The following is a 22,203-nucleotide window of genomic DNA, read 5'->3' on the forward strand; positions in this document are numbered from 1 at the left end:
GAAGAAGGTGTCACTAGAATCTTCGGTCGTGGTCGGAGTTTATCGTCCAGCCCCCACCATTTTCTCTCTCCCTGATTAAGCTTCCACAGTTTTAGGGTTTGTTTTTTATTTCTTTTTTTCTTTTTGGAACAGTTTGATCGTTTTTTGAACAGTGTATATTTTTTAAGGTGACATTGATTAATGTTTATTATTATTTAATATTATCAAAGAAAAAAAAGATTAATGTTTATTATTATTTAATATCAGCTTACATTATATAAATTTATTCAATTAATTTTATGTAAATATATTTTTTTTTAAATCAAATTAAAATTTTTATTTTAATATTTAATATTAGGTGGCAATTTTATAATATGATGTGGCATTATTTTAAATGATGTGGCATGCCACCTGTTGTCCAGTGTGCAAGATAACAGCAAGGTACCTACAGAATGTCTGAAAGTGTAACAGAATGTATTTATGCCGCTAAAATTTTAATTTAGGTATTAAATTGGAACCGAATGATAAACTTAAGTATTTATGCCGCAAATTACTCTTAATTTTATTATATAAAGGCTCATTTGCTATACTATGTTGTATATTGTGTTCAATTGTATTGTATTGTATTGGTGTTATTTAATACTACTCTTTTTTTTAAAAAAAACAAAAATGACTTGTATTAATAAATTGTGTAAAATAATATTATCTTTACCATAATTCTCGGGTCGAACCTAAACCCCGACCCAGACCCGGACCCCATCCAAGACTCGAACCCCAGACATTGGATCGGGATTTGAAGTCCAAGTCATGGTCTGGGGTCGGGTTCAGGGTCTAGATTTGAGTAGGTCTGGGTGCAGGGTCGGGTCAGAAGTCGGGATAAGGGGTCGAGGTCTAGGTCCCCATCCTCGGACCCTTTCTAGATATTATAATACAGGCTAATACAAATAATTTGTTATGTATCAAATAATATGATTCACATTTTATTAAAATTTATGGTCGTAATAATTAATACAATACAAAAATTTATCCAAACACGGTGTTTCTTGTTATTTCATTCAATAAGACCCTCATATGGCCTACCAAACGAGCCCTAAAATATTTATAATTTAATACAATAACTAAATTTAGTACTAAAATACTAAAATGACAAATATATATATATATAAACAATGCATTATTGTGATGCAATTATGATCTAAATTTGGATCAACTTGTACTTGGATCAATTGACGAGAAATGCTAAAAGGCACTAATGGTGCCTAGCACCCTTCTCGATATTATATCGCTATTAGTGTAATTAAATATCGTGTCTTATATAACTTAAGACAATAACTTTTAGATAACATCGTAACCAATTATAGGGGCCCACCTATAAAAAGTGCTAGACATTATTGGTGCCCAATAAAAATACCCATCAATTGACATACAATTATATAGCAAACTTTTTATAAAATAAACTATATTTTTAGCAATAGATCACAAATTTACATCTCCATTAGAGATATTTTAATAGTGTGTTTCAAAATAATTGTATATAGTAATTACACTATTTTAATATACAAGGTGTTTGAATATTAAATGATAATTACATATAAATTGGTTATGAAAATTGTGTAGTATAATTGAGTTCTCTTAATTACATTTAAGGTTACTATCTATTTACTTGGAAGTATTATTATTGAGTATTAGTGGTGTCCAATACTTTTTATAGGTGAAGTTTTATGATTAGTTAGCTATATTCTATAAAAACTATTTTTTAAAATTATATAGGACTCAATACTTAATTATACTAATAACAGTATTATACCAAAAAAAAATATATATATATCTTTATATATTAAAAGTGCCTATCTAACGGTATTTCTTGGTTTAACAGAATATACTAAGAATATTCTGTTAAATTTAACGATAGGTTTCATCTCCCGTTAACAAATAAACCCAATAATTAAACCCAAAAAATTAAACAATCTTTTTTTAAATTTAAAAAAATATCTTAGCCACATATTTCTCTAACAAACAGTATATCGCAAATTATCTAGCCTTTTAATTCCCATTCTATCATCTTTATTTTGCGACAATAAATATCAGCCCATAAAGGCAGGAACGAAAACAGTATCCAATTATTATATGAAATGGCAGTTACCATATTGATCAGCCTCCTTCAATTTCTCTTTGATCTGCTTCGACAACTCAATTATCTCTGGTGTCTGCTATTGAACACAAAAAAGTAGATCAGGATTTATCGAAACCTTGACCATTAATATTTTATGAATAGAGTAAAACAACTATTACCTGAGTAACATCAGAAACAGAAATTGCAATAGCAGCCTTTGCATCATCATCCTCAAGACGCTTAAGAGCTCTAGCAATCTTTCTATCACACTCAACAATGAGCCTATCAATAACATCCTCATAGTCATGACATTATATTCTTTATATTATTATTTTTTTCCTGTTTGGTTTAGATATATAGTTCGTGTTATTATTGCTCTTTAAATAGTTCAATTATTCTATTTTATGAGAGAATGTTTTAGTGTGAATATTTTGTTGGTGTTGTCGTTTGATGTTTTAGTGTGAATATCTATCTTTCGATCTTGCTAATTTCTTCTCTCTAGGGTACACTGCCACTGTTTTGCTCAATAACCATAAATTATCGGACTTTCTCGGAGAGCTTCAGGTACTCTTTTAATTTTCTTGTTATTATTCTTAATTTTAATTTTAGCTTCGTATGTTGTAAAATTATTGAAGCTTACGTGTTTGTTAATCTACTTTTTTCTTATTGTTGGGTGGATTTGATTAATTTCGATTTTGTAGTTTGGGTTTTCAAGTGGCTTTGTAACGATACTATGGAGTTCCACATTAGCATATAGGATGAATTAGGTCGACAAATATATAGTTTCTGCGAAAATTTGAGCCACCATCGACTTGATAATTTTTTTAATTTATTTGTGTATTTATGCAATTTTTTTTTGATGAATTACTCTTTTTAAAAATAAATATGTTTATATAAATTTAAATTTAAACTCTATATAAAATAATACTAGAAACATAAAGCTACAGTCTAATCTCATTAACTACCATCAATATAAAATTTAAACTCTATATTAAAAAATATCTTTTTTTTTTCTAGAAACATAAAACTACAGACTAATTTCATTAACAATCATCAATATAAATATCCAAGTATGAATAAATCAGAACAAATAAATATTCAAGTATTTCAATAAATTCATAAACAAATAAATCAGAATAATTCAAAATCTCAAATCAAGAAAATAGAAAATTTAGATTTATAATCTTTACAAATATGAAAAACTTAAATAGATATATCTACCATTGTTGTTGCCGTTGCTTAGTTACTGAATTCTTAAACAAAAACCACTAAAACTTATATAGAACTAATATTTACGTGGCTCGTCACGTAACTCTCATCTAGTATATTACTAAACAACAATGTTACCTTTTAACATTTCTCATTTACTTGGCTCTAACTTGAAACTTCTGAATTACTCGGAGTTATACTTAAGTTGAATTAAATGGTTACTTTTGAATCCCACCCTAAATGTAAGAATCAATTTATTCCTTTTGGGAATTGTGTATATTTACTCTAGTCTCTCGAATGTTGTTGAATAAATGCAACTATATATCATAATTTAAGCGGCACATCTAACTTCATTAATTGCAAATCTCAAACCACAATATCATCTAGAAAACGTGAAGAAGATATTTCATTTAATTATATGTATAATATTTATGTCAAACATAGCTGAAAACCAGCCACACTAATCCAAAGCTTTTGACTCATATTTATAACCTCATCCTTTTTACGTTCTTAAGAACCACTAACTCTTTCATTCCTTCTTTTCTTTCTCAATTGAGAAATACATAAAACGACATTGTTTATTAATATTCCAGTGTCGTTTTAACCACTTCACTACAGTTCATCCCCATTACATAAAAATTAGGATAAAGTCTGAAAATTTGAATACAAATATATAATTTTGTGCCGCCATGGCTGCGGCTCTAGCGGGAGACGATTTGGCCAGATCTTCAACGAGTAGCTTAGCTTCAAGATCATCAAGAAGTTTGAGAGAGATATGGACATTACCGGCGCCGTTGGACATGTTCAGCCGTAGTAATCATCATGATGAAAACGAGGACGAGGAAGAGCTGCGTTGGGCCGCCATTGAAAGGCTTCCGACTTATGACCGTCTTCGTAAAGGGATGTTTAAGCATGTTCTCGACAATGGTAGAGTTGTTCATGATGAGATTGATGTTACCAAGCTTGGAATTCAAGAGAAGAAGGTTTTAATGGAGAATCTACTTAGTGTTGTTGAAGAAGATAACGAAAAGTTTCTTCGAAGACTTCGTGAGAGAATTGATAGGTATTTAATTTAATTGATTAAATTAAACTTTCTATTATAATATTATTAATTATGATTTTGATTATTAATTAATTTTGTTGTTAATTTGGGTTTTGTGAAGAGTGGGAATCGAAATTCCAAAGATTGAAGTTCGATATGAGAGATTATGTATTGAAGGAGATGTGTATGTTGGTAGCAGAGCTCTTCCTACTCTGCTTAATGTTACTTTGAACACTGTAGAGGTACTCAATTCCAATTTCAATTTCAATTTCATTTTCATTTTCATTTTCTTTGTTTTAGGATAAGGCAATTGGATTTGTGTATATAGTTATATACTGTATATAGTCTATAGATTTAACATATATATTTATGGAGAAATTTATAATACACCCTATCATTATATTATAAGGTAAATTGCGGCATAAATACTTTTGATTTTATACATTTAAATATCTAATGTCTAATTTTGGTGGCAAAAATACATAATGTTACAATTCTCTTACACTGTTACTACCACTTCCGTTAACTCATAAATATGGACACGTGAATGGTTCAGATGCATTACATTTATTTTTATTTTATTTTAAAACTTAATATTCTTAACATCAGAAACTAAATGCTACTTGTTTGAAAAAAATGTATTCTCATTAACAATTTTTACATGATATTGATACTTCAATTTGATTATCATATTCCATATACTACATCGGTTCACTCAGCTATAGTAATTTAGTATTGCATCTCTCTTATTTTTTTTTAAAGAAACAAGTAATATTTAATTTTTTATATTAAGAATATCAAATTTTAAAATAAAATAAATAAATGTAATGCATTTGGGCCCTCCACGTGTTTATATTTATGAGTTAATAGCGGAAGTGGTAGTAACGGTGTAAGAGAATTGTAACATTAGGTATTTTTGCCACCAATAATAAACATTAGGTATTTAAGTGAATAAATTCGGAAACATTAAGTATTTATGCCGCAATTTACCCTATATTATATATGTAGATTTTTCTTACTATTTATAGTCTATAGTAGATTGTACATATATATTTATAGAGATATGATTTTGTCCCGTGATGTACTTTCAACCGTCAGATCAAATAACTTCCTCATTTAACGGCTGCCGTACATCACGGATTACAATCCGTGAAAGTATAATAACAGGATAAAATCATATCCCTATGTTTATATATTTGGATTAGTTAGTGACTTTGTTTTGATGATGACAGAATACACTTGGATTGGTTGGACTTGTTCCATCAAAGAAAAGAAAAATTCAGATTCTCAAAGATATTAGTGGAATTATCAGACCCTCTAGGTAACATACCAAATCTATGAGTAAGATTTTTTATTTATTTATTTATGTCATCTTGATTATGTCATGATAGATTTAGAAAAAAAAAATTAAAATGGTCCCTTTAAAAAGAGTATGAATGTACTTTTTATTTATTTTGACATTTAAAATAATTTTTTAGTTTAATTTTTGTAATAGTTGTCTAAGTTGTACTTATTAGAACATCTTATAAAATTTAAAATAAATTTAACATGCCAAAAATAAAATTTTAAAAAATCTATTAAAATACCTTATGATTTATTTTAGGGGAATTATTCATATACTATTTTTTTTTTAATTTTTTTAAAAAAAATTACGGTTTGTTACAATTTAAGTTGCAGCGCTAGTTTAATAAGAATTTCTATATAAAATTTCGTAAAAATATAAAAAAAAAAAATATATATATATATATATATATATTTTAAAGTATAAAAATGAAAAAATTTATTTATTTTATTCATTGAACCTCTTTTCAGCATGTAAGAGTACCTTATGATTTATTTTATTTATTGAACATCTTGAAGGTGGTGTGGGTATTGCTATATTTGTGTCTTCCATTAACTCATCCTGTCAATTTTAATAATCATTCGAATTGAAATTTTTCAGAATGACCCTACTTCTGGGCCCTCCAGGAGCTGGGAAAACAACCATGTTGCTGGCCCTTGCTGGGAAACTTGATAATGATCTAAGGGTATTATTGTCATATAATATATAAATTTAATTATCACAAATTTTATTGACATTCCTATCAAAAATATATATAAGTTGCTTTTATAAAGGGCACCCCTTTAAAAAAGATACACTGATGCACTATTTATCTGTTTTGACATTTAAAAAAAAAAATTAGTCAATTTTTTTTCATATTCATATACGTTATAGTTATTTAAGATATTTTACTTAAAATTTGATAAATTCAGAATAATTTACAAGATAGAAAGCAGTGCTCAAACAGTCTATTTCACACACGTATAAAATAAAATAGTTACGTGTACAACACACTGTTTGAATCCTTTTTTCGGCGTGTTAAATTTTTCCAAATTTCTTAAAAATTTCAAAGATGTCTTAAATAACATACATGACCATGTAAAAAAATTTGACTAAAAAATTATTTCAAATAGCAAAACAAATAGGAGTGCATCAGTGCATTCCTTTTAAAGGGGTGCATTGTAAAATTTTCCAAAAATATAAATGCAACCCATTTCATTATTTTTGTTTTATATAAAACATATAATTAAATTTAGAAAAATTTTACAATACACTCCTTTAAAAGGGGTGGACTGATACACCTCTTTCTGTTTTGGTATCCGAAATAATTTTTTAGACAAATTTTTTCTTATGGTCATGTACGTTATAACTATTTAAGACATCCTAAATTTTTTAAGAAATTCAGTTTAATTTAACACGCTGAAACATGGTTCAAACTGTGTGTTGTATAAATCGACTATTTTATTTTATGCGCGTGTGAAATTGACTGTTTAAACACTCCTTTTAATATTGTAAATTTTTCTGAATTTCTCAAAATTTTATAAGATATCTTAAATAACTATAACATACATGAATATGAAAAAAAAAATAGACTAAAAAATATTATTCTGGATGCCAAAACAGGTAGAGGGTGCATCAATATATCTCTTTTGAGGGGATGCATTATAAAAGCACCCATAAATTTATATTGTTTCTTTTTCTTATTATATTAAAAATATATATATATAAAATGAAATAAAACAAATTTATTATGATAAAAAAAATAAAATTAGAAAACATATAAAAGTTTAGGATATTCTACCATGCACTCTTTCAAAATGGAAGTACCGATGCACTCTTATTTATTTCGATATATGAAAGAATTTTTTAGTCTAATTTTTTTCATAATCTTGTACGTTGTAATTATTTAAGATATCTTGTAAAATTTTGAGACTTTTAGAGAAATTTAACACGCCGAAAATAGAATTGAAACAGTCTGTTGCACCAGTGACTCTTTTATTTTATACGCGTGTGAAATAGACCGTTTAAACACTACTTTTTATATTGTAAATTATTTCAAATTTCTTAAAATTTTACACAATGTCTTAAATAACTATAACATACATAATTATAAAAAAATTAAAAAATATTCGAATTTAAAACAAATAAAAAATGCATCGGTATTTTTTTAAGAGTGTCCATCGCTACGAAAATAAATATACATTATAACAAAGAAAATAAAATAAATATAATTGTTGAAACTAATATAAAAAAAAAAAAATATATGAAAAGAAATTGCAAGTCAATTTTAAAAATTAATTTAAGTCTTATATATATAATATTGAATTTGAATTAAGTGCATATATAAATTTTTGTATTGTAAATATAATGTGTCTTTATTATTTATTTTATCGTCAATAATAAAGTGGGAAATCTTATTATAGAGAAAAAAATTTTGGAGACTCATCTATTTTTTTTTTTTTGAAATAAAATCATCCAACTTTATTTAAATGCAATCATTCATGATTACAAGAAGCAAATCGGTAGACACCTCATTGCTCAAAAGAGTACGATCAGCGATAAAATAGGAAGCTCGAGCTAACGCATGAGCAACTCTATTTGCAGACCGTCTAATAAAAATAACAGAAACACCCCTCAATTGTTCTAAAAACATTTTACAATCAGAAACAATACTCCCAAAATATGACAATAAAGGAAGATCACTCCTAATTGCTTGAACCACAGATAAACAATCCGTTTCAACAACCGCCTCTTGCCAATCTCGTTGTTTTATCCAACTTAAGGCCTCCCTAACCCCCATTGCCTCCGCCAATTCAGGAGTTACAATCCCTGCCCGACACCTTGTAATAGCCTCAACAAAGTGACCATTTGCATCTCTAGCCACACAAACAAAGCTATAAGTGCCATTGCTGTCAAAAATTGCAGCATCAATATTGACTTTAATAGTGTTTGCACCAGGCCTGGACCAAGCCGAATGCCCATCTTTTTCTGTGAGAAAAGCTGCTGTAGGCACCAGCATTCGGTCTTGAGCATTGCACCAGTTGGAGAGAGCATTCTTGGCCAGAAATACAACAAGAATTCGCCGTCGTTACCGTGTCCGACCACACCGCATCATTCCCGGTCTTCCAAATGTACCCCAACACAACACCGCAACATCCGCTAGTTGATCTTTATCTAGCTGCAGGAACATGGCTTCCAACCAACCTGCAAATGAGGTCACTACGGGGTAGTTTTCCTCAAACCAGCAAGCTCCCAACAACTATTAGCGAACGGACAATCCACCAAACAGTGGTACGGAGTTTCAGCATGAAGCACACATCTTGGACAGCTATGATCAACTTGAACATGTTTAGACCGCAACCGTGTTTTAGTAGGAAGACAATCCGAAGCCGCACGCCACACTAGATCTTTGACTTTAGGAGGAACATGCAACTTCCAAATACCCTTCCAAATTGCAGAATTACTCTGTTGAGACACCCCATCCTTAGACAATTGTAACTGCTTATATGTTGATTTAACTGAAAAATGCCCAGTTTTTTCCCAACACCAAAACCATTCATCAGCTCTTCGACTTAAAGATAAGGGAATACTAAGGATTAAATTAGCGTCCCTGTCATTAAACAAATCACGAACCAAGTCGACATCCCAGGCAACATCTTCAGTAGACATTAACACATTTACAGTTTGATTTACTAACGCCGGATGAGAGGAGGAGACTCTCGGATCACCTTGGTCAGGCAGCCACGGGTCCAATAGAATGTTAACAGTTGAACCATCCCCAATACGACACCTGACCCCACTTCGAACCATCTCCTGAGCTTCCATAATGCTACGCCACACAAAGCTCGGATTACACCCCAAATCAGCAGATAGAAAGCTACCACTTCTGTAATAACGGGCTTTAAAGATGCGGCTCACCAAGGAATCAGGCTGACTTAACAAACGCCAACCTTGTTTGCTTAAAAGGCTCAAGTTAAAATCTCGCAGGTTCCTAAAACCCATTCCGCCCTTAGACTTATGAACTGTTAACTTCTCCCAACTCTTCCAATGTATCCCTTTATTATTCCTTGTTGAAGCTTGCCACCAGAATTTGCACATTAGTTGCTCCATTTCCTGACAAGTTTCCACAGGTAAAAGGAAAACATTCATGGCATAGTTTGGTAAGGATTGAGCCACACTTTTAATTAGTAACTCTTTTCCAGCTTTAGACAAAAATTTTCCTTCCCAACTTTGAATTCTTTTCCTCATTTTATCCTTCAAGAAACCAAGCAAAGAAGTCTTGTTGCGGCCCAAAGTGTTTGGAAGGCCCAAATAAAAACTATTCTCCCCAGCTTCAGCGATTCCCATCAAAGAACAAATTGTATTCTTGACATTCGGGGTTGTATTTGGACTGAAGAAAATAGTGGACTTCTGATGATTGACTTGCTGACCCGAGGCTTCCTGAAAACATTGTAAGAGTTCCATCACATTTCTAGCACCCTCCTCTGTCGCTTGACAATAGATATAACTATCGTCTGCAAATAACATATGAGACACCAAAGGAGCCCCCCTTGCAACTCTACAGCCTCGGATTCTGCCTCTTCTCTCATAATCATTCAACAATGCCGAGAAACCTTCAGCACACAAGATGAAGAGATAAGGTGACAAAGGATCACCTTGTCTCAGCCCTCTAGTAGGAACAATCGGCCCAACCTCTTGTCCCCCAGCGACAAACTTATAAGAAACTGAGCGGACACAAGTCAATAGAAGCTGAATACAATGTTCCTGAAATCCCAACTTTCTCAACATATAGCTTCCAAAAAACCCCACTCAATCCTATCATACGCCTTGCTCATGTCCAATTTCAAAGCCATGAAACCTTGCTTACCTTTTTGCTTTCGCTTAAGATAATGCATAATCTCATACGAAACCAAAATATTGTCAGAAATGAGGCGTCCTGGTAAGAAAGCGCTCTGAGTCTCAGAAATAACACTTGGGAGACATCCCTTCAATCTATTTGCCAAAACTTTTGACGCAATCTTATAGAGAACATTACATAAAGCAATAGGACGCAAATCGCTCATGCTTTCAGGGTGAGTCTTTTTCGGGATTAAAACAATATTAGTATGGATTAAGTGATCAGGAAACTCACCGACACTGAAGAAGTGTTGGACCATACTTGTGACATCCTTTCCCACAATATCCCAATGCTTCTGGTAAAACCCGGGGTTGAAACCATCCGGACCTGGAGATTTATCTGGATGCATTTGAAAAAGGGCTTTCCTCACTTCATGCTCCTCAACAGGAAGTAACATATCCCTGTTCTGGTCTTCCGAAACAATACCACGAACACAATCAATGACACGCTGCCAATTCGGATTTGAAGTAGTAAATAGCTCCATGTAGTACTTTGCCATCACATCTCGAAGACCACTATCCCAATCGACCCAAGTGCCATCATCATTCTTTAAGCACACAATTTGATTGGTACGCTTCCTACTACTTGCACATGAGTGAAAATATTTGGTGTTTTGATCTCCAGCTTGTAGCCACAACTGTTTCGACCTTTGCCTCCAATAAACTTCCTTCTTAGAGAGGACTTCAAAGAGTTGAGATTGTGTCTCTTTGTATTTTGAAATGGACTCTGAATCTCTTCTGCCCTTTAGTCTCTTGAGAATTTTATTACACCGGTTGATCTTGTAATTGAAATTTCCCGTGATATCTTTTCCCCAAGCACCAAGAGCCGTGCTGCAGGAGTTCAACTTCGTATCCAAAGACTCAAGCGGCTCCATATCCCAATTAGTTTGAACAATCATACGACACATAGGCTCTCGAGACCATGCATTTTCGAACCGGAACTTCTTTTGAGTTGGGACATGTTTACTTACAGCAAGGTCAATCCAAATAGGACAATGATCCGAAACCGAGACCTCCAAATTATGTAGTGAAGCCGAAGGAAACAACCCTTGCCATTCTTGAGAAATTAAAGCCCGATCCAGTCGAACTTCAACCCAATTTTCAGTGCCCTTCCCTTTCTCCCAAGTGAACGGATAGCCCCTCAAATCCATGTCAATAAGATGACACTCAGTAACCACATCTTGAAAGCCCGTGAGGAGCCAGTTCGGATATGGTCTCCCTCCCCTTTTATCACCATGGTTTAGCGTGTTATTTAAATCACCAAACAAGCACCAAGGAAGAGTTGACTCACCTAAAAGATCTCTGATTAATCTCCACGAGTTACCTCGCAAGCTTCTTTGAGGCTCACCATAAAAACCTGTAGCTCGAAATGTAGGAAAACCATCCATTTTCACCTCCAAATCAATATGGTTATTGCTAAAACTTAGCAACTTTCCTTCATCTTCTTTCTTCCATAACATAGCAAGCCCACCACTATGACCACGGGCCTCCACCACATAACAACCCTCAAAGCCCAACAATCTTTTAACATAATTAACTCTGTCACTTTTACAAATAGTCTCACAAAGAAAAATAATTGTGGGTCTCTTTTGGAAAACAATTTCCTTAAGGAATTGAACCACCCTCGGGTTCCCAAGCCCTCGGCAATTCCAACTTAGTAAACTCATAACGATTGGCGGGCCCCAAACTGAGTACCCGCCAAATAATCGTTTTTTGGAAAAATACCAACATAAGTGTCAGCTTTTTTGCTTAAAGAACCATCTCCCCCACTGGGCTTTTCCATTTGTAATGACCCATTATCATTTCCATTAACCCCATTTGCAAAAATGCCACTTTCCATATTAGTACCTTCCTGAAATAGCTCCACGTCCCCTTCCCTCCCATTCAACTTCAGCCCCACATTTTCCTCACTTGATTGACCAATCACCTCTCCCTCATTCACACGTCTCCTCTTTAGATCTATAATGACAATATCCCCATTTTCAATTCCCTTATTTATTCCTTCTTCCCCATGCAACTCCCTCCCATCATTAATGTCCACGTTAATTGTGCTATTAACAGAATTGGTATTAACACCAAAAGATCTTCCACCATTTACTCCACCAATCACTCCCTCCATCAACATCGAATCCCCCGAATCATGATCAACATTCAATGCACTTTCATCCTTTCCCACCGTCGAACTCTGTCCAGCAGCCCCCTCTAATGGCTGTCCCATATTATCTCGCAGCCATCGAGCCCCGATTTGTTTAGATTGTCTCCGGTCAGGCGCTTTCATGAACATACCGTAAGGTTTGACAATGGTGTTTGCTGATTCCTCAAACAACCGATGACAGAAACGTTCGGAATGTCCGATAATACCGCAAATAAAACAAAACGTTGGGACTCTTTCATATTTGAAGTTAGCCCAGAACCACTCCACCTTGTTCTTGTATATCCGCATTCTTCGTTTGAGAGGCTTCTCCACGTTAATCAACACCCGAACACGGAAGTAATCTCGCCAAATACCGGCAAAATTCTTTGGACAGGAGGAAACATATTGCCCAATATAAGCACCCACCCCTTGCAAGACTCTATCCGATCGGAATCCCACTTCCAGATTATAAACTTGAACCCACATCTCCATCGTATTCAACGCCTTGTTCCTCGGGTTCTCACCTTCCTTTAATCGTTCAACAATCAAAGGATTCTTATTAAACGTCCATGGGGTACCCTCAAGAACTCTACCAATATCCACTTCATGGAAGAATTGGAATAGATATTTATTAGTTTCCAATTCCTTGACATACATACCTTTCCCTGGCCTCCACAGCGATGCCATAACATTTCTTAAAGAATCAAAATCTGCCGGTCTATCCGCCAATAACTTGCCCACCAAACACCATCTTCCATCAAAATCATCCACCAAACTCTCTTCTTGATCAAACAGTATGCCTCCTCCCTCTTCATCTTCGACCTGTAGATCGGCCCACTGCACTCCCAAATCATCAACAGCATGACTGCTAGACGCCATTGTCACAATCACAAGGACCTGAACAACCAGAAAAAACCACTAACACCACGTAGACTCACAAACTCACAAACTCACAAACATGTCAAGAGACAAGACTAACAATTGGAGACTCATCTATTTTAAGAAAAAGGTCAAGTAAAAAAATATTTTAAAAAATATATAGATTACATAAAAATTATAATCTTACACTATGATAATTAATAATTAAAAGTTATTGTATTAAACTATATGTGACCTGATGATATTTAATTAGATCAATAACGATATTGACACGTAAAAGAATAATAAACACTACTAGTACCTTTTAATATTTCTCTTGTAGAATTTTCATCTAAATTGTATGGTCTGAACTTTTTGTCTCTTAAAAATTCTACTTAAACTTTTTACAAAGATGAAATATACTTTTGTTAAGTTGTATGTCATGTGATTAACAAATGTTAATGTGACCAATGTGAAATTTTAAATTTTAAATTTTAAATTATACATGTCACACTTATATAATAATGACACATTAGTATTTTGCTAGATACATTAAATAAAACTTAACAAAAGTTCTATATTTTAGTATTATGAATAGTTAATGAATATAAAAGTTCAAAAGAGACGATTTGGTAATAGTAATAGTTAGGACAAAAATTCTAAAGAGCTTATAAAAAATATAAGTCTATACTACCCCTAAGAAAGGTGTTTCATTACTCTTTTTAACTGTTTTAACATTTAGAATAATTTTTTAGTTTATATTTTTTTAATCGTATACATTAGTCAAAAAAAATTTAAAATATCTTATAATACGGAAGATAAAATTCAAACAGTTAGTTATGTAAAAAAAAAAAATCACATGCAACAAAATATTTGGAAAAAAAGTTTGTGCTAATTGAAGTACCCATCTATAAATTGTTCATAATAACATAATTAATCAACTTTAGTACGTATTATATTCTTATAATCAGGTATCTGGAAAAGTCACATACTGTGGCCATGAAATGAAAGAATTTGTACCTCAAAGAACATGTGCTTACATTAGTCAACATGATCTTCACTATGGAGAGATGACAGTAAGAGAAACCTTAGATTTCTCAGGAAGATGTTTAGGCGTTGGGACAAGGTATGAAATGTTGGCTGAGCTCTCCTTAAGAGAAAAAGAATTAGGGATTAAACCAGACCCTCAGATTGATGCATTCATGAAGGCCACTGCAATTTCAGGCCAGAAGACAAGTCTTGTCACTGATTATGTTCTTAAGGTTAACTAACTAGCTAGTTCTTAATTATCCTCTCTATCTTTTTATTAAATAGATAGATATGCTTGATTTTGTTTAAGTCTTAGAATTCTGACTATTAGGAATGATGACAGATACTTGGGTTGGATATTTGTGCTGACATTATGGTTGGTGATGATATGAGAAGAGGTATTTCTGGTGGTCAAAAGAAGCGAGTTACAACAGGTATATTTTTAAGCTTATATTTGCAATTCTTATATAATATAATTAGAACTAACAAAAACCATTAATTCTAATTAAATTCAATATTGCAATTAACTGACATGTTGTTCTTAATATGTTCTGCATTCAAATTGTCCCAAGTTCTAAGCTCATTTCAGTTCTCGTAAAGTATCTTCAAAAATAGCAAATAAGAGCTTGGAACATCAAATACCTTCACTAAAGGCATGTCACTACATAAACACAAGGATCCTGAAGTGAATATGGGACTCAGTTTCTCCAATGCATTTTTTCATCATCAATTTATCAATATTTATGAAGAATAAAAAAACAAAATACATGAGTTTATCATTTACAAACAAAAATATTGAAAATGATTGCTACAAAGTAATAATTTTCTAGGATTAATGAACTAATGGACTTTGCATGAAATGTGTTTAGGAGAGATGTTGGTGGGGCCAGCAAAAGTTCTTTTGATGGATGAAATTTCAACAGGATTAGATAGTTCCACCACATTTCAAATATGCAGTTACATGAGACAAATGGTTCATATCTTAGATGTAACAATGGTTATCTCCCTTCTACAACCAGCACCAGAGACATATGAGCTTTTCGATGACATAATCTTACTTTCAGAAGGTCAAATTGTGTACCAAGGTCCTAAAGAAAATGTACTAGAGTTCTTTGAGTACATGGGGTTCAAATGCCCAGAGAGGAAAGGAGTTGCTGACTTTTTACAAGAAGTAACATCCAAGAAAGACCAAGAACAATATTGGTGTAAAAACCACCACCCTTACAACTTCATATCAGTCTCTGATTTTTCAGAGTCATTCAAAAATTTCCACATTGGTCACAAACTTGCATCTGATCTTGGAATTCCTTATGACAAAAGTAGAGCTCACCCGGCTGCATTGGTGACAGAAAAGTATGGAATATCAAATATAGAGCTATTCAAAGCATGCTTTTCGAGAGAATGGCTGCTTATGAAGCGAAGTTCTTTCATTTACATATTCAAAACAACACAGATAACAATCATGTCGCTCATTGCTTTGACTGTGTTCCTTAGAACAGAAATGCCAGTGGGAACTGTAGTAGATGGAGGAAAGTTTTTTGGAGCACTTTTCTTTAGTCTGATTAATGTGATGTTCAATGGGATGGCAGAGCTGGCTATGACTATTTTTAGACTTCCTGTGTTTTTCAAACAAAGGGATTTCTTGTTTTATCCTGCTTGGGCTTTTTGCTTTCCTATTTGGGTCCTAAGAATCCCCCTATCATTTATAGAATCAGCAATATGGATTGTTCTAACATATTACACAATTGGGTTTGCTCCAGCAGCTAGCAGGTAAAATAAGCTTCACAATTTTCTTTCCATTTGAGTTATGTATAGAGCATAGCATTGGCTAAAACCACCTTATTGTTCTTGCTTTCACAACAGATTTTTCAAACAGTTGTTGGCATTCTTTGGCATACATCAGATGGCTCTTTCCCTCTTTCGCTTCATCGCTGCAATTGGAAGAACACAAGTTATTGCAAATACTCTTGGTACTTTTACATTGTTACTGGTGTTTGTACTCGGAGGATTTGTTGTTGCCAAAAGTAAGTAACTTAGCAATGATGTTCAATTAAACTTTTAACCAAAAAAAAATTATTGATCTAGCTGAAATTCTTGCACTCTTTTTTGTACCAAGTGGTTTTTATTTTTTCTCTGTTTGTTTACTATTTTATAGATGACATTCAGCCATGGATGATATGGGGATACTACATTTCTCCTATGATGTATGGACAGAATGCAATAGTCATTAATGAGTTTCTTGATGAAAGATGGAGCAAGGTAAAAAATCTTAGTGGTACAAGTTTTGATCAGCCTAGTAAGGTTCTTTGGACTATAAATGCTATCAATGAGATTATAATGTTATTATTAATCTTGTAGCCAAATACAGATCCCAGAGTAAAAGAAGCTACAGTTGGGAAAGTCCTCCTCCAGTCTAGAGGTTTCTATACAGAAGAATATTGGTATTGGATTTGTGTTGGAGCACTCTTTGGATTTTCTCTCCTTTTCAACATTTTGTTTATTGCAGCATTGACTTACTTGAACCGTAAGTTACTTTTTTATAAATTTAGCATGATGAGTCTTATGTGGTTAAATGTTAAAATGTAACTGGGGTTGATAAATCATCATCTTTTCTTTTGTGGAAACCAAAAATGCAGCTTTGGGAGATTCGAAAGCTGTCATTGCAGATGAAGAAGGGGTGAAAAGGAGAAAAAGTCAATCCTTAAGTAAAGAAGGTTTGAGATTATGAATATACTTTTACATGTGTGATATGGTGACAAAGTAGAGGAATAACTTGATTTTCATTATGCTTTCCTTAGCTAAAGTAAACCTTTTTCGAAACAATTACAGGCATTGAAATGAAACTGAGGGGTTCTTCAGAGATTGTTGGCGATTATGAGAATACACCAAAGAGAGGAATGGTCTTACCCTTCAAACCGTTATCACTCGCATTCAACCATGTGAACTACTATGTAGATATGCCTGCTGTAAGTTGATACATTATTAGCATTTCTTTCTCTGGTTTTGAGAACTATTGTTTTACTTATGTGAAACAAAGATTGAGATGTATATGTGGCCTGCCATACCAGGAAATGAAAATTCAAGGAGTTGAAGAAGATCGCCTTCAGCTGTTGAGAGATGTCAGTGGTGCTTTCAGGCCTGGAATATTGACAGCATTAGTTGGTGTCAGTGGTGCTGGGAAGACAACTCTTATGGATGTCTTGGCAGGACGGAAAACAGGAGGCTCCACTGAAGGAAGCATTAGTATTTCGGGTTTTCCAAAGAAGCAGGAAACATTTGCTCGAGTTAGTGGATACTGTGAGCAGAATGACATTCATTCACCTCATGTAACTGTCTATGAATCTCTTCTCTACTCAGCTTGGCTTCGTCTAGCTAAAGATGTGAGCACAAAAACACGAAAGGTATGCTGAACTATCATCGATACTGAAGAGTCTATCTTCGAGATATTTGCGTCAATGGAATGTTACTGTTTGAAAGAAAGAAAAAAAGAACATGATTCTTACTTTGATGATATATTGATTGAAATTTTTTGTGTAGATGTTTGTGGAGGAAGTTATGGATTTGGTTGAGCTAAATCCAATTAGAGAAGCTCTTGTAGGCCTTCCTGGAATTGATGGTCTCTCCACAGAACAAAGGAAAAGGCTAACAATAGCTGTGGAATTGGTTGCAAATCCATCTATCATCTTCATGGATGAACCAACTTCTGGTCTTGATGCTAGATCAGCCGCCATTGTGATGAGAACTGTGAGAAACACCGTCGACACAGGAAGAACTGTTGTATGCACAATTCACCAGCCAAGTATCGATATCTTTGAAGCTTTTGATGAGGTGCATATTCCTTCAATCTTTATGTCAATTTGTCAATATTTGTTTGTCTTACACATGAAAAGTAATGTTTTCCCTTGTAGTTGCTACTAATGAAACGTGGAGGACAAGTCATTTATGCTGGACCTCTTGGTCGCCATTCTCACAAGTTGATAGAGTACTATGAAGTGAGTACTAGTATCCATATATACATAGAAAAGTAATAGCATTTGACTAATTATATCTATAACACATTACAGGCTATTCCAGGGGTCCCTAAGATTAAGGATGGTTACAACCCTGCAACATGGATGCTTGAAATCACTTCCCCTCTTGTTGAGACACAACTTCATGTTGACTTTGCCGAAATTTTCGCCAACTCTGAGCTTAACCAGTAAGTCCAACTCTCTTTAATTACAAGAATAATGCCAAGAACATCATTTTCTCTTATCCAACATTGAAGTGATTGTTGATGTTTTCTTTAGGAGGAATCAGAATCTTATCAAAGAGCTTAGTACTCCACTACCAGGCACTAAAGATCTCTACTTTCCTACTAAATACTCACAACCCTTCTTTGTTCAATGCAAAGCTTGTTTTTGGAAACAACATTGGTCTTATTGGAGAAACCCTCAATATAATGCTATTCGGTTCTTCATGACCATAGTCATTGGTATTTTGTTTGGTCTTATTTTCTGGGACAAGGGACAACAAATGTAAGTTTTAGTTAGTTGGTTTCAGTTTTGTTTTCCTTGCCATGTTATAATGGGTTCTATGTCAATAATTTTTTTTGTAATATATAAAAACAGGACAAAACAACAAGATCTAATGAACCTTTTGGGAGCCATGTATGCTGCTGTACTTTTCCTTGGAGCCACCAATGCTTCTGCTGTACAATCTGTTGTTGCCATTGAAAGAACAGTTTTCTACCGTGAAAGAGCTGCTGGCATGTATTCAGAACTTCCTTACGCCTTTTCTCAGGTTAATAAAAAAGAACCATGAATGAGAAAACTTATATTTAATGTGAACAAGGTTGTCTTTTTTAAAGCAAAAAATCATGTGACAATTTCAGGTGTTGATTGAGACAATCTATACAGCAATTCAGACTATGATTTACATTCTTCTCCTTTACTTCATGATTGGGTTTGAGTGGAAATTAGGAAAGTTTTTGTGGTTCTACTATTACATATTGATGAGCTTCATCTACTTCACTCTATATGGCATGATGGTTGTTGCATTGACACCAGGCCACCAAATTGCTGCCATTGTTATGTCATTTTTTCTCAGCTTTTGGAACTTATTTTCTGGCTTTCTTATTCCCAGACCGGTATGTATATATAATTATATCATTATATTATTAAGAGTGTACTTATCAATGATGATTTTGATATTGATATATTTTTCCAAATTGGTGCAGCAAATTCCAATCTGGTGGAGGTGGTACTATTGGGCTTCTCCTGTAGCTTGGACATTATATGGGCTTGTTACATCTCAAGTAGGTGACAAAAGTGTTGATTTGGAGTTACCTGGGCTTGGTACTAGTATTCCATTGAAGATATTTCTTAAGGAAAATTTGGGGTTTGAGTATGATTTTTTACCTATTGTTGCTGTGGCCCATGTTGGTTGGGTTCTTCTATTCTTTTTTGTATTTGCTTATGGAATCAAATTCCTCAATTTCCAAAGAAGATAGTTATAGAGAATGGAGTTTGTAATTAGTCATTATTAAGAGTGATAACTTTGATTTGAAGGAAATAAAATTAATGTATATAGATAATCTTCTATTTTGTGTTTTTGCAGAATGTGTTGCAAAATAAAACAACTTGGTATTTAATTTAACCCAGTGCTATAATTCATTGTAATGTGTATTGCTTGTTGTATCTTTGTGTTTTAATATTACATAGATTTGTTATTGTTGTGAATCAATTAGCATAATTACAAGAACTAAACTTAATCAAAAACTCAAATTTAAGAGCAGAGGAATAAAACCGTAATGGACAAATTCAATGCACCATAATTGAGAGAAAAACTTACGATTGTTTTGGTAATATTTTTTAATTAATTTTTTGTTTTTTTAATTAAAAAAGTAAATAATTTTTTTAAAAAAATGTTCTATAAAATTATTTTTATTTTTTTGTTAAGAATTAAAATTTAAAAAATTTTGAAAATTAAAAAAAAAAAATCACTTTCAAATTTTTTTTAAATAATTTTTATTTCTTAATTAATATTTTGGACTCTAACCCTAATCTAGACCTTAGGGCCAGACTCCGGCTCCGGCCCTAGTCCCGAACTCGGACTACAGTTCTGACCCCAGACCCGAACCTGAACCCTACTTAAAAAATAAAAATGAAAAATAAAATTATAGAACACACTTTTGTTTTCTATTTATAAAATTAAAAAATAAAAGTTGTTATAGAACACATGCCCAAAAAGTTCTTCCACCAAGACTTAAACTCTGTTTTTGCCCTGCTACCTATATCAGTAAAGAACGAAACCAACATGATCGTGCAAATGAGCATCCCACCACAACATAAAAAATTGTTTCAACACTATTATTACACATAGGAAAGATAGCACTAACAGCAACATGTTTAATCACAAGTTGATCACAAGATGGTAAGACATTAGACACTGATCGCCATAGGAAGTTCTGCATTGCCAAAAGCTAGCATCTTCATTTGATGTCCACCCATTTCTCAAATCATCCAGATGCCTATATGCACTTTTAACTGTATAGATACCCAAACCCTTAATGTACCAAAACCAGGGATCATCATGGATAGAAGAGCTTAATTCAATAGAAAAAGTTAGATCTTGGTCATGCTCATCAAAAAGATCACAAATAATCTCAAAATCCCATGCACGAGTCTCCATCATTAAGATGCACCCATCTTGAACATTTCTTCTTTGGTTCAAGCCATCCCAAATATTACCATTACATGGGGGCCCATTCTGTGAAATAAAAAAATCCTTGTGTCTTGGGTTAGAACGGGTTCGAGCATTCTGGGGTGGAACATCATTGTTGTGCCCAGTATTTTGAGTTCTTCGGTTAGTGCATTCACCATTTAGGTGACTGGTGGCACTATTCTTATTGGGATTGGGGTAAGACTCCCCATTGTGAGACCTACTCTGGTCTTGCATTGATGGGACATTTCCCTTCTCTCCTCATTTCTAGGCAGGCCTTGAAACTGGTCAGTCCTACCATATGCTCTTTTAGGAAAAATTTGACTGTCATTGGGCTGATATGATGGTAGCCTTATTTGGACACAGTTTGTCCCCCAAGCCGTGAGGTTTTCTCGTGATCCCTGGGGCACTAAGTTTCCTTCGACACATAGGGACTTTTCCCCTGAAGGGGATTCCTTATGAGGGGTGGCTCTTCAACTTGAGATTAAACCCTCTCGTTGAACCGTCTGATTAGATCGTTAGCCTCCCTATTTCGACAGTTTAGCTTTGCCTAATGGGCTTGGAGGATTGCAGCCTACCAATCTATCCATTCTTGGAATTTGCATCTCTACTGGGTGAAAGCATCACCCATAGTAGCGCATGTTTCTTGCTGGTCATGGTGAAGGAAATTTGTGTGACCCTGCACTTGCCCTACAACCTTTCTCAGCCTGGCAAGTATAGAGTCATCCCCCAGGTTAACATGGGGTTCATCAATGCTAGGGTTGCCAACCCCAAATCCAGTCTCACTAACATAAACACGAGGTCCAATCCCCATGTCAAAAACTTCAACAGTTGGTTGGATAGTGGGTCCAGTAGGAGGTTGGTCTCTTGGCCAGACCTCCGTGGTAGAGGTGCCGGCCAGTTGACCAGACTGTGGTGGC

At 33.8% G+C, this 22,203-nt stretch overlaps 1 protein-coding gene across 1 annotated transcript; it reads left to right on the plus strand.

Annotated features, from left to right (window-relative positions):
* The first annotated feature begins 3,695 nt into the window (after window positions 1–3,695).
* On the plus strand, window positions 3,696–20,238 carry LOC115709489 (pleiotropic drug resistance protein 2-like). The gene is made up of 20 exons (XM_061111655.1): window positions 3,696–4,364; window positions 4,465–4,585; window positions 5,576–5,664; window positions 6,286–6,370; window positions 14,524–14,814; window positions 14,925–15,015; window positions 15,451–16,351; window positions 16,445–16,605; window positions 16,737–16,840; window positions 16,940–17,105; window positions 17,218–17,295; window positions 17,411–17,547; window positions 17,650–17,982; window positions 18,119–18,409; window positions 18,490–18,573; window positions 18,646–18,779; window positions 18,871–19,098; window positions 19,192–19,363; window positions 19,455–19,709; window positions 19,800–20,238. Exons 1-20 carry the CDS (start codon window positions 3,991–3,993, stop codon window positions 20,070–20,072), a joined length of 4,368 nt encoding a protein of 1,455 aa, XP_060967638.1. The 5' UTR covers window positions 3,696–3,990; the 3' UTR covers window positions 20,073–20,238.
* The last annotated feature ends 1,965 nt before the right edge of the window (window positions 20,239–22,203 follow it).

Source organism: Cannabis sativa, chromosome 3, assembly GCF_029168945.1.
Source record: "Cannabis sativa cultivar Pink pepper isolate KNU-18-1 chromosome 3, ASM2916894v1, whole genome shotgun sequence".
Lineage (NCBI taxonomy): Eukaryota > Viridiplantae > Streptophyta > Magnoliopsida > Rosales > Cannabaceae > Cannabis > Cannabis sativa.

Coding starts and splice junctions, on each gene's coding strand:
- LOC115709489 (XM_061111655.1), top strand. CDS start 3,991: ATGGCTGCGGCTCTAGCGGGAGACGATTTGGCCAGATCTTCAACGAGT. Junction 17,106..17,217: donor AGCATTGACTTACTTGAACC/GTAAGTTACTTT, acceptor CCAAAAATGCAG/CTTTGGGAGATTCGAAAGCT. Junction 18,780..18,870: donor GCCAACTCTGAGCTTAACCA/GTAAGTCCAACT, acceptor TGTTTTCTTTAG/GAGGAATCAGAATCTTATCA.